The sequence below is a fragment of the Malania oleifera genome, chromosome 6, assembly GCF_029873635.1.
Source record: "Malania oleifera isolate guangnan ecotype guangnan chromosome 6, ASM2987363v1, whole genome shotgun sequence".
Taxonomy (NCBI): Eukaryota; Viridiplantae; Streptophyta; class Magnoliopsida; order Santalales; family Ximeniaceae; genus Malania; species Malania oleifera.
Window position 1 is genome coordinate 5,004,631 of NC_080422.1, and position 13,358 is coordinate 5,017,988.

At 36.7% G+C, this 13,358-nt stretch overlaps 1 protein-coding gene across 1 annotated transcript; it reads right to left on the minus strand.

Moving 5' to 3' along the window:
* Positions 1-1,368: 1,368 nt before the first annotated feature.
* LOC131157026 (uncharacterized) lies at positions 1,369-12,553 on the minus strand. The gene is made up of 5 exons (XM_058110863.1): positions 11,493-12,553; positions 9,083-9,785; positions 3,586-4,987; positions 3,413-3,496; positions 1,369-2,028 (listed from the first exon to the last, which is right to left on the minus strand). Exons 1-5 carry the CDS (start codon positions 12,157-12,159, stop codon positions 1,411-1,413), a joined length of 3,474 nt encoding a protein of 1,157 aa, XP_057966846.1. The 5' UTR covers positions 12,160-12,553; the 3' UTR covers positions 1,369-1,410.
* Between the last annotated feature and the right edge of the window lie 805 nt (positions 12,554-13,358).

Sequence of the window (13,358 nt, forward strand, 5' to 3'; positions counted from 1 at the left end):
ATATAAATTTGAAAAAAAAAAACCATACATTTTGTAATTGTTTAAAAATTGTAAAATATAAAATATAACTATTTCCACAAACAAATAAAGCAAAAACTATTTATTATTATTAATTTATTTCATATGAATGTTTAAAAAAAAATAACTTTTTCATAATTAAAAAAGAAAACACAAAAACAAAAGATACTAAAGGTTTGACAAAAGGACAATATTAAAAATTTCAAGATCCTTCCCAAGATTTCAAAAATCTCAAGAACCTGTCTTGAGAATTGTCAAAAAGACACAAACTGGCCCTTATATTTTATAAAAAGACAAATTTTTTAAAAGAGATCTGTCTTTTTGACAAATCTCGAGGTATGTCATTTTTGAAATCCCAAGAGAGGCCTGTATCATTTTTGACAAACCTCAGGAAAGGTTCTTGAAATTTTTAAAATCTTATGAGATCTCAATCTTTATATCAAACCTCACGAGAGGTGAATGTCTTTTGTCCAAAAAACTAAAACTATTTTTCACAACTAAACGAGTGCGGTTATACTATATAATACGGTCGTGTCATCATCATTGGATGAAAGTGTGCACATGCCCATAATGACACAGACTCAGGTGACAAAACACCATTAGGGGAAGCAATATAAGTGCTAGCCCACATCACTAACAATTTGCCAAACGTGTGTGGAATAACTCATTTCATATTTTTTTTCCCCTTATTATCAACCTACCACCCCTACAATCCTTTCCCAAAGCAGTGATACTGGGCAAAATTTTGAAGCATGGTTTAAGAAAATACTAAAATTATCTCAAGAGTACACTCCCCTATACTTTCTTCCTCGAGCAGAAGCAGTCAGGTTCAGGTCAAATTTTGGGCCACTGTTAATAAAACAAGTGTAAATGTGTGTCTGCGTGTGTAAAGAAGAGACTGACCTAACTTGCTGGAGCGTGGAGATACCTCGTGATCATACCAGTAGAGAATTAGATCAACCCCCCTCCACGCCGTGGCCCCAATCGTATTGACAATAGCCACTGCAAATAGATCAAATTTTTCTACAAGGAAGTGTTAGTCTCAAGCAAATAAGAAAGATTCAGAAGCAAATATCAGAATTTCAAAAACAGCCAGCCAGCAGAAGGGACTTTCGCCTCGACACAAGTGAAAAATCATATGGGGCAGAAAACGAGGGGGAAACAGAAAAGAAGAGGGAGGGGGTGGGGTTTTTTAAAGAAGTCCAGAGATCCCTTTCTTCAATGGGATCCGGAGACTAAAGCTGGCTTTCTTAAAGAAGGAGACAGAAGAAAAGAGTAAGCTTGGTTAGTGAGCTGGATGAGCAGCAAAGATGAACTATATAAAACAGAGAAGCATGACACTAAATATAAAAAACAGGCATCAAAAGGAAACTCATGAAAATAGAAATTGTTTCAATGTGTACTTTGAGATTGATGTATCCGGCTTAAATTAACTAAACCCGACTCAATTGACTCCGGCATCACTGCCTCACATGCCTCAGAAGACACATCTGGAAAAAGCAAGGCACCACACACAGTATCGACTAACTTCTTGTGCTCCTCAGTAATCACTGGTGGAGAAGGATCGCCTCTGGTTGAAAGTGTGTTCTCCACAGCATCCGTCAAAGCTATCAGATGCAACTCTGGATCCACCTCTGAAGTCATCACCTCATTTGATGGATTTGGCTTGCTTTCAGAGCTGTTAGGCGAACCTGGTTCATCTGCCTTCTCAACAGCCAAGAGGGGAACTTCTGGATCATGTGAAGCCACAGGCACCTCCTCTTTCACCTCGAAGGAATCTGAAACAGCATCAGCATCATCTGCCGCTCCCAAATTGGAACTAGGATTCAGCTCCTCTGCTTTCTCCTGTTTTGGCAGAGGGACTGGCATCTTTGCTTTCTCCGGACTGGACGTTGGAGCACATTCCATGCTGTCTACATTAGAAAATGAAACTTTCTCTCCATCTAATGATTGGGGGTAAACGATAGCCCTTGATTCCTCTCTCTGCTTCTTATAAAGGGACAGAGCTCTCTGCAAGTTCAAAATAATATAATTAGAAACGCATGAACAAGAATATTTGATGGAACATCTAGAACAAGAATTTGAAGTTAAGAAATACCCAAAAATAAATTATTATGAATGCTGTAAATTACACCATGTTTGTATTAAATGGCCATACTTGCACTTCTGTGGAAATTTTCAGCACCATATTGAAAGCACAAGTATGGTTTTTTATAACATGAATTTTAGGGTGTTTTTTCCCAAGTCGATGTAGAAACCAAACTTCAAGCCCTCTAAATCACGTTTCAAAATGCAGTGAAATCGAGAAGTGCAGCTTTAAGCAGAGCAAGAAAAATGAGAGATAATAAGGGCTCATTTAATTGTGGAAAACATTTTTCACTTTCAAATTTTTAGTTTTCCAAAGAATTATAAATATTTTGGCTTATTTTTACATTTTTCAAGATTTGCATTAATAAGGTAGAAAATAAAAAGTTCGTTTAAATTTGCAAACCAATTTTTCATTTTTTATTTCTAGATTTCAAAATATCACAAGAAACACAACTTGTTTTTCAATTTTCCAAAATTTATATAGGGTAATATCTAGAATCATTGATTAAGAGTTTGAATTTGGATTTGGGTGAATCTAAAAAAAATTATATGCATAATCTACACAAATTAAAGTTCAAGATCCAAGTCTATGCTCCAATATGCAAAGTAAGAGATAGAAATTTAGAAAAACAATGAAAAGATGTTTCAGCTTCTCTATATAAATTCAGAGAATTGGAAAACAAAGTATCATTTTTGCAATTATTAAAAAAATTAAAATTAGAAATGGAAAATAGAACTATTTCCACAAGCAAGTAGTACCAAAACTATTTATTGTTATTCATTTATTTCATAGAAATGTAGTAAAAATGAAAAATTAACTAATTTTTAATAAATTGAAAAAATAAAAACTGTTTTCCACAACATCATCTTTAACAATGAAAATAAATCTACAACCCTGAAAGATAAAGAGAACACAAATTCAGTGACCATTATTAGGTGTGACAAAGCGGTAATAACCATCACAGTTTATCAGCAAGACTGCATACTTCTCAATTTTTTAACCAAAAGCAAAGAAATATGGATCCATCCCAAGTTACCAAAATCAGTTCAGCCACAAGTTAATTCTCAAAAATTATATGCATATTTTAACAGCCAAAATTGCTTTTTGGTCACCATTAAGTGATCATACGATATGAGCATCATTAGATGACACTCCAAAATGTCCATAGCAACAATATGTGCGAAGTATGTATGGAAAAAGAATTCTTTCCATCACATTTGTAGAGAAGATATCAATATATGGACATGGAATAAAATCCTTTTTCACCCAGTTAATCAATATATATACACACAAACATGCAGATACCTGAAATATGGAATCATTTGGGGCAGCAAATGGAGAAACACTTGAAGAGTTAATAGTAATCTTCCTGTTTCTTTCAATTTCCTCCTGTCATGCAAAAATAAGATATTTAATAAGATCTAACAAATTAATAAACATACACGTATAGTCAAGTGTTTCTGAAATTTTATTTTCACCTCCCCGGTTGAAGCCTGGGAAGCATCCTCAGTGGTTATCTTGTGTTTTGCATCCATCAAGCAGGTGCACTGGTTATACAACTCAGGATGAGTAAGATCTGCTGAAATGTCAAGCTTAGAGAGATAAACATGCCAAAAAGGAGTATCATCGTTCCTTGATATCGTAGAAACCGTGAGAATCTTCTCAGATAAAGCCTCAGAAGTTTCAGAAGTGTCCTTTGCAACTTCAGTTGACTGAATAATTTCAATGCTTTCAGCCTGAAGATTGGGTTGATTTTGTTCATGCTGAGCCAGTTGACCTGATGGAACAGGCCAAACATCATCTGTTGGAGCAGGCATTGAGTAGTCCTCTTTCTGAGACACATGAGGCAACTCTGGAGTTACAACACCATTTTGCTTCCATGCATCTACACTTGTCTCCCAACCCTGACTGCTCATAATAGTTCTATTATGGTCCCAGTCTAGCCTCCCATACATGTGAGATTCATCCCCAACTACTCCATTATTAGCATCCCATGCATGCAAGGGAGGACGGCATGAGTCATCCACTGGATTCCGCCAACCAAATGGGTGAGAAGGGCTGGAAAATCTATTAACATCAGGGATATGGTAAGGAATCCCAGAGTGATTCAATTCAATGGAAGGTCTAACACCAAACATTGATGGACCAGAAAACTGCTGCATCACTGGATGGAAACCTACAGGCGGTGGACCATGTTGGAAAGGAAGGAAACCATTTGCCACTGGGCTTGGCCAGTTATGGACACCTTTCCAAGCATTTCCTGGTGCTCTTCCCAAGCCGGAATCCCCAATCCTCTTGTTACGGTTATTTGACTTACCTCTGCTGTCTTCCTCTGAAAAGCCAAAAACTGAAACATTGTCAACCCCAGCTCTGAAAGGAGGAGGGGGAGGAAGATGGGACTTTGACTTGCTAGGCAAGTGACTTCTACCAAAAGGTGAAGAAACTGATAAATTGTCTCCATCTGCCTGGGATAACTCATCTCCTGAATGTGCTTCCAAAAGCAATTCCCGTCCTCTGCCTTCATTACCAGAATAATCCCTTGCATCCTTTGAGCCACCACTCCTCTGTCCAGAATCTTCAAGATCAATACTCCGCCTAAGACCAGCTCTGTTCAGATGCCTGCGATCAATACCTGATGAAGGGGATTTCTCTACCAGCTTCATTGGTGAAACACGTGTATCAGAGTTTGGACACCTTTCAGCTGACAACTCACCCAAATGACAGTCATCCTTCCGAACTAATTTCTCCATGGAATGGGATGCAGAAGCATTCTCAGGTACTCCAGATACACCAACAACCTCTCTAGTAGATATTGTATTGTGTCGAACTCTTTCTTCAGACACCATGTCCCTGTACCTTGACTCTGCTTGCTTTGAGTGCCTGTAATGGAACCACGTGGAAAACCCACAGGGCTTAATTTTCTAACTTCCAAAATTTGGTGACAAAGCATCAACATCTTGACAGAAAGCACACATTGTCATTGAACAAGGGAAAAAATTGAGGCACATTAATGTTCATGTCCAGACAAATTTCAAACCTTAGGAACAACAACAAATACAAGCCTGAAGACCCACAGGGTGGAATCTGCTATACAGTTTACTTTCTGACATTCTATTGATCCAGAGAAATAAACTCAGAAATTGGAATGCTATCAAATCCTTTCTTACTGCCCTTCCCCAAATTTACGTTGACACTTCCCCATCCTACAGCATTTAACATCAACTAAATCACTCTCTCACTAACATTTTTTGTCTGCATTGCAACATTTCAGCACCTTCCCCTTTATCTTCAACAACAGCAACACCTATGTTTAGTACCTTTTCCTTCTATGTATGTATTTGTTCCTCCTTTTTATCTTTTAAAGTCATACTACTCATCCATCTTAACGTTCTCATATCATCTAAATTCACTTCTGAATATGTTGTTTCTGAATTGCACAACATCCTTGCTACCACAACATGACTACTCTTATGGTTGTCTGATAAGATTGAAACTCAAATATAATTTTATTTTTGTATGACTACACCTTTACAAAATGGGGAGAACTCTTATTGTGGTCGTCAATTTACTATCTCTTTTTATGGACTAGATCGACTTCAATGACCTTTATAAATATCACAAAGAATAAAATATTAATACACAAATAAGGGTAAGTTTTAAAATAAAAGGTAATTATCAAATTTTATGTTAAACAGAATTTTCTTTTATCAATCTCAATTATCTTCCCACGTTATCCACTGTCTTGCAGTCTTATAGGAAAGTCAATTGACGTATAGAGCAGGTGCTGAAGGGCTATGAGTGAAATGTGCCAAATACAGCACATCTGGTAATCCACACTGAATCAATGTTTTAAATAATTGCCTGCATAGCAGAAAACATGTGCAGTGAAACTCAAATCATCAGACATAAAGGTTGTTACAGCATCACTGCATGCCACAGCAACGCCTGCGCTCAGATACAACCAGTGTTACCTAGAGAGTGGGATGTTCAGGCTCATGAACTGGGAACAGAGATTGCGGTATGGAAGATGCTATGAGGTACATTAGGGACATCCTCATATATAAATATAAAGGAGAGTGTAATAGCACACACGCACACACAAGCACGCATATAATGAAGAGAGGATGCCAAGATGTTTATAATTTAAAGAACTTTTCATTGGTGAAGAAGATCAATAATGACCAAAAAGAAAATTATATTGTGACAATGCTTCATTTTCTAATAAAAATGTGTCATTTTTTAGAATAGAGAATTAACACTGGAATCTGGATTTGTATACTTTTTGTGTTCCAAAACAAAACCATACCATGTCTTGGAACAGTTGAACCAATTCACAGTTCACTAGTGTTCTAGGCAATTAGCGTTTTTTGGTACAAAGGATAAAAATAAAAAAGAAATTTATTTTCTATTTCATTTCTTTCTATTTAAAATACTAATTAAAAATGAAAATTTCTTTGAATAATAAAATATTAAGAAAGATCAAATAATGATGTGTAAAATCAAATTTTTATTCATTTATTTGATAACTTTGTTATTTTCTTTCTTTCTTGATAACCAAATATGAAAATATAGATTGCTTCATATTTTCTTTTCTAGTCCCTAAAATTTTCAAAGCTTGAAAGGGGCCTATGAGTATGTTTGGATCAAGGATTTTGTTTGGAGAAAAGAAATCAAGAAGGAAATTCATTTTTCATTGTGTTCTCTCCATATGTCAAATATTACGAAAGAATAAAATTCATCTTAATATGATTAAAAATTAAGAAAGATCAAATGTTAATAATGTGTAAAAAATTTCAGTTGATAGATATAGTTTTTTTTTTTCATAACTCTCAATAATCAAACATGAAAAAAGGATTCATTCATAATTTACTTTCCTTTTCCCAATATTTTCCAAGTTCCAAAATGGAGCTGGGTCTATTTAGACCAAGGATGTTATTTGGGAAAAAAAAAGGAAAAATAAGAAGTAAATTAATACTATTATATTGAAATTATGCTCATTAATTTTCTGTATATTTTATTTTATTTGTCACTTTTCTTGATAACCAAATATGAAAAAATAAATTCTTTCAAAAAAAATTTCCCTTTCCCTAATATTTTTCAAATTTCAAACAGGCCTAAGATAGATCATATCTTTTATATTTGCCATCCCTTCTTTTCGGTGTTCACCCACCCCATGACCAGTGGCTGCCTCTCCTCCCTGCCAGCAACAGCAAAGGAAGACACCCAGACAGCCCGCCCCACAGACCCCCAGCAGGACAGCTATTCCAAGAAGAGATTCATTGTTTAGGGAGTGGGAAGAGCAAAAACTACAAGGCATGGCCTTCAAATTTCAGGAATCAATCTTGAATTCCCTTTCATGTATGCTTTAAAAGTTCATTTGACCCATTTACATTTGTTAAGCATGGACCCCAGAGCATCTGCCAATTTAAGAAAAACAAAATAATATATAAAAGAGAACTTTAAGAACATAAATAAGCAAAAATGCACTAAAATTCAAGAAGATAATCTGAAGATATGTAATCACCCAGCGATGACAACAATGATGAAGGCAGGCATGCTCATACAACAGATGGTCGGAAAAGCAAAGGGGAGGGGCAGAAGGGGGTGGTTTGTGCAGTTACATAGGCAGGTAGGTCTTTTGGAAGAATGAAAGATGAATGATTTTACAGTAAAGGAATGGTTAGTTTAAAAAAATGGAAAGTTTAGGGGCAATTTGTGTAATATGGGAAGCAGTTTTGGGGACAAATTAAGAAGTTAAAAGACCAAACAACAAAGGGGGAATCCCCTTTCTAATAGTGAAGATAATAGTATAATAATAATAACTTATTTTATTAACAAATTGCCACTTGGATCAACCTTAACCAAACACAGTTCCACTATTTTCATTACCGAAAACAATTTCAAGAAAAGCTAACCAAAAATGTTTTTAAATTATACTTTCTATTATTTTCATTTTCAAAAACAACAATTACAGGAACTCTTTGGATGCTTAACCAAACTGGCCATTAGTACCTCTTTTATCCTACAAGATTTTTTTTTATTTTACATGATTGATGTAGTATTTTAAATTCTTAACAGTAATGATAGGAAAGGAAAAAGAGTAAAGGAATATATAAATATATAATTTCCTTGCCAACAGCATTTTATAAACACATATAGAAGTCATTAAATTTGCTAAAGAATGTTTTTTTGGCTAAACAATGTATATCAGATGCAAAGCAATTCAAATTATATTAAATTAATGATATCACTGTGGAGAAGGGTGCATGCTTAAAAACTTGATTGCCCCTTCACCCCTTTCCTGCTACATAACATCCACTACACCAGCTACACCCCACAGCTTCACCACCTGCTACTGCTATTTAAAACCATGATCCAAATTGAAAAACAGTGGTCAATTGATCAATGGTCCTCCAGTCCCATAAAGCACCATCATCAACAGCAAAAAGTATACGGATATGCATCCACACTTGCAGGCGCAAACTGAATTCTTTTCCCCACTCACACTCCTATTATGTCAAGAGAATGCAGTATCTCTTCATAGAATAAATAGACAATTTTTAAAAACAGTATGTTGTTTTTAATGTTAGATAAATGATAGTCACTTAAGTCCAAACATTGCCCTAGATTCTCCTTTTTATTCTGACATATTGTCATTGACTTCTTTTTAAACTTTCCCTCATCTATGTATATTTTTCAATAGTCTGATTAGTGTTCCCAAAATCATAAGGGCAACGAATCCCCTCCTCAAACCTATGTAAAAAGGCACTAAAACAAACAGAGGCTCACCACCAATGGTGCCTACTGCCTAAAACAAAAATTTTTAAACATCAGTATTTTGCCCACAAAGGGATCCAAAAGCTCGCATGCTGGCGTCTCTAGAAGGCAAAACTAAACAGACGAGTATGAGCATTAAATTTTTCACACGGCAAACAAGCTATATTCTCTAATAAAGAAAAATACCCCAAATATTACCTGTACTGATCTTTTGCAACATGAGAACTGGAGCTAGGGGAACTTCTCCGTCTATTGTGACAAAGACTAGAATCCAGATCTGTATGGCGTGAGTGAGACCTTCCCCTATCCGATTCTGACTCTAATTTACCAATGCTAGATTTCTTTTCTGCATCGTAATATTGCTCCTTGGTACTTTGGTATCTCAAATCACTCTGATCCTCTTTATCATCAAATCTTCTCTTTTCCCTATCATCTTTGCATCTGGTACTCCTATCATCATACACTGGACTACCATCATGATTACTATTTTGACTTCTTAATTTCTTATGACGAATTTCAGCAGTACTGGCCTCATCCCTCACATGCTTAGTATCAGACTTGTCACCGCGGTGATCTCTTGAGATGCGTTCATCTCTATATTTGTCATCCCGATGTCTTTTCTCCCTGTCAACAGCTTCTCTTTGTTTGCCATCTCTGTGCCTATTATCCCTGACAATATCTTCTCTACACTTATCTCTATGACTTCTATCCTTGTGTCTTTCTTCCCTGTATTTTCCATCCTTTGTATGCTCGCTTCTTGATGACAATCTTCTTTCATCACCCTCCCTTGAATCATCTTGATATTTATCCCTTTCGTTAGAGCCATCTAGTCTCCTCTTAATCCGTTTCTCAAGCTCCTTCTCTAGCTCAAGATTTCGCAACTCACTTTGCAAAGGCCATTCTGAGAACAACATGCCAAATAGATCAAAATACAAACTAAAATACACTGCAAAATACTGATAAAAAATACATTGCATGCATTAAACATTAGAATAGAAACAAATCTCCAAAGACCATCTCTTGAAAAAAATACACTAGCAACCTCTACAGGGAATATATATATATATATTCTAAAAATGGAACGTTAAAAAAAATTGAGACGAAAACTTATTAATCCTTATAATCGTAGCACATTCAACTGTGTTTTACATACTTTAAAATCCATCAGCTACACACTGTAGACGCACGAGAAAAGAAAAGAAAACTTATTAATCCTTATAATCGTAGCACATTCAACTGTGTTTTACATACTTTAAAATTCATCAGCTACACACTGTAGGCGCACGAGAAAAGAACATAGTCAATTGAAAAAACTAAAACCTAAAGAGAAATGAGATACAGAACAGCAGTGAGGAGTTACCGCCAATAGAGAAATAGAATAGAGAAATATTAGAGAAAAGAGGGGAAGAAGAGAAGGAGGAAGGGGAGAAGAGCGAGGGAAGGAGGCACAAGGTGAAACACAAGTTTAACTTCTCCAGTTCAAAGTTATTCAATTTGAAGACATTACAAGGAAGGAAATGCATGCTCTTGAAGACTTCCAAAGTCTTCAATACATTCCGATTGTTGAGTTTTCATTCTCAATGCGTTCATCGATGCCAATTCTCAGTTCAACTCTTTCTATGGTGCTAACACAGGAATAAGATCTCTTGCATCATTTGAGCACCAGATTTGAAGAGTCCAAGTCCATTGCTCATTGTCCCCCCTCCCCTCCTTCTCCCCCAAACTTTCAAAATTCAACTGAATTTTTTTCAATCACAGGAAATTTTGCGCAAAACAAGAAGATAAACCATTAGACCCTTGTTATAGGCTAAGTCAAAATACTACGATTATGGAATTATTGGGCCTCAGTAAAACTATAAGTAATTAATTAGGATTATGTTTATGTGAAGGTTTGTTTCCATTTTGCGTGTCTTGGAGGCGGGATTTATTTAATTAGTAAAGGGATTTATTTGTAATTTTATTTGTTTGTGTATATATGCATATAGTAGGGTATATTGTTATGGGGAGTTTTTCAGCTAAATTTTAATCTAGAAATTAATGCGAGTCCAACTCCTACCCCCTAAAAAAGGTTTTTCTGTCATTCCTTCTCCTATCTCCTCTCTCCATGTCTCCCCCCTCCCCCACCCTCTTCTATATCCATAATGAACAGTAAACACCAATGACAGTGTAAGAGATATTCATGGCAACAAAATAATCAGCATGGCAGCAAACCTTTAAAAACTGGGGAAAAAAAAAAAGAAAACATAATACTGGAAGTGCGAATAATTCGGAGTAGCAAACCCCATATTTTGCAATAAATTGGAGACTGGCCACTATACCAGTCATTACACATTCGCATGTGATCATTATAACACTGCATTTGCCCAGTATCAAACGCGCCCAATGCTGTTCGCACAACCAAGATACTGTTCACAAATGCATCATTAATCAGCTCTCATGTGATCCATCAACTAAACATCCGGCTAATACTCAAAATTTCCATCCGCTCAAATGTGTAAGAATGGTATAAAACAGGCACAGCATTGAACAAGGTCTCAAGGCAACATAACTGTGCTCATATAACACACAATGTTGCATATGGCAGAACCAAAACAAGAAGTTACCTTACCAGTATTTTCTTGCCGTTTTGCCCCTTGCGCTTCCCCAAAATCCAGCAGTTCAGATCCTTGTCTCCTCTTCACTTCACCATCTAATCCCCGCTCCATATTGTGCTTCTTATCCCTGTCTGAACCACGCTCCTTATCCTTCGAGTCCTTATGCTGATGAGCCGGAAAATCCTTTTCAAACTTACGTTTGGAGTCAGCTTTACTACTCTTACTCCCCTCTTTTTCATTTAAATTCTCCTCCTTTTTCTCGCTATCATGCTTTCGACCAGGCTTGCTCTTCAAATCAACAACAGAACCCTTCAACTTTGAATCAAGCCGAGAATCCCCTTTCGTCTCTTTATCACTATGCTCGTCGCCACGACCACCGTTCCACCTATCAGAACCAGCCACGTCAGCCCTATCTCTGTGCCTCTTCGAAGAACCATGCTCCTCCGACACATCGTCGCCATTACCGTGACCAGACGGATCTTTACCATCCCGAGACTGCGAAACAAGCTTTCGCTTCTCGCCGGAATACGAATCCCTAGAAACCCTAGCTGCGGACTCGTCCCTGACATTCCTCTCCTTCATCTTCGCATCTTCCCCCGAGTCCGAGCGCTCTCTATCGTAATCCTCCCTTGAACTGTGCTTGCTTTGCTTGTGAGATTTGTGCCTAGAACCCCTCGGCATGACGAAAATTTTTTGCCAAAAACATATATATCAAGAACGAAAGAAAAGCAGAAAATGTAAACTCGAAACCCTAGTTTCGAAGTTCCAAACCGATTAACACTCAGACAGATTCCATTCCCACCGTCAAAGGCAAATTACCACAAAGTTTCCCTTCGAGCGACCGTATAAATTCCGGCCGAACACCTGCCAGTCGGTCGCCGGAAATCTGAAGCCTAAGCTGCACGAAAACCGAAAAATCAGACCGCCGGATGGAGGCGAGATCTCGATCGGAGAAGGGATGGCGATGGCCGAACTGTAGAGAGAAGAAAATCCAGAGAGGCAGAGAAGAAAATATTGCGGAAATCTGAAATCCCTGTCGAGAGGAAGAGAGAGAGAGAGAGAGCGAAGAAACAAATGAAATGTGATTAGCATTGGGATATCGAGGATAATTAGTGTGGAAAGACGATAATGCCCTCGTATATTTTGAAGAATTACGACCCAGAACTGTAATGCTCGCAAGTTTTGTCTGTTCGGAGCAAGCATGGAATCCACTTTTGCTGTAATCCATTTACCATTAATTGCCGCAAAGCTATAAAGATCCGTTTACCTAACCCACCCGGTAAAACGGGTCTTCCCCACCCGGGCAAGTGTCTCTAAATTTTCTATTGTTTTTTCTTTCAACAATGTTGTTTAGATAAGGAAAAAAAATTATATTATCATAACCTAGCAGTGAAAAATGAGATATTAATGTTCCAAAGTAAATTTATGGGTTGGGTTCAGATGAATCGTAAATAGGTAGGGATTATTACAGCACAATGAACAATAGTTAGTTTTAGTTAGTTTTGTTAGTTGTTATTTTTATGTTTTCTGTTTCTTCTTTATTTTTATGCTTTTATTTCATCCTTCTTCCTCTATTATATATACAAAGGTTTTAGTTTGTAATGGTGTGTGGAATAAGAAAAGTATTCTTTTTCTTCCTCGAGTCTTCAACTATTGTTGCTATACTCTGTTTCATGGTATCAAAGCAAGAAAGCTAAGAAGGTCCATCGTCATGTCTACTTCATCTGTTTCAATAAATAATACGAATGAAAAAAATAATTCATACCACTTACAGAGTGGTGATTCACCAGGTACCATGTTGGTTTTGAATGTCCTCACTGGGAAAATTACCATACATGGAGTATGTGACGCCCTGATTTTCGTACAATTTTGTTTTCAAT

Bases quoted from the DNA above. Each gene is read 5' to 3' on its own strand.
- LOC131157026 (XM_058110863.1), bottom strand. From the start codon at position 12,159: ATGCCGAGGGGTTCTAGGCACAAATCTCACAAGCAAAGCAAGCACAGT. The intron at 4,988-9,082 runs GTAATATTTGGG...GTTCCATTACAG, and splicing joins GTTGCAAAAGATCAGTACAG to GCACTCAAAGCAAGCAGAGT. The intron at 2,029-3,412 runs GTATCTGCATGT...TTGAACTTGCAG, and splicing joins CAAATGATTCCATATTTCAG to AGAGCTCTGTCCCTTTATAA.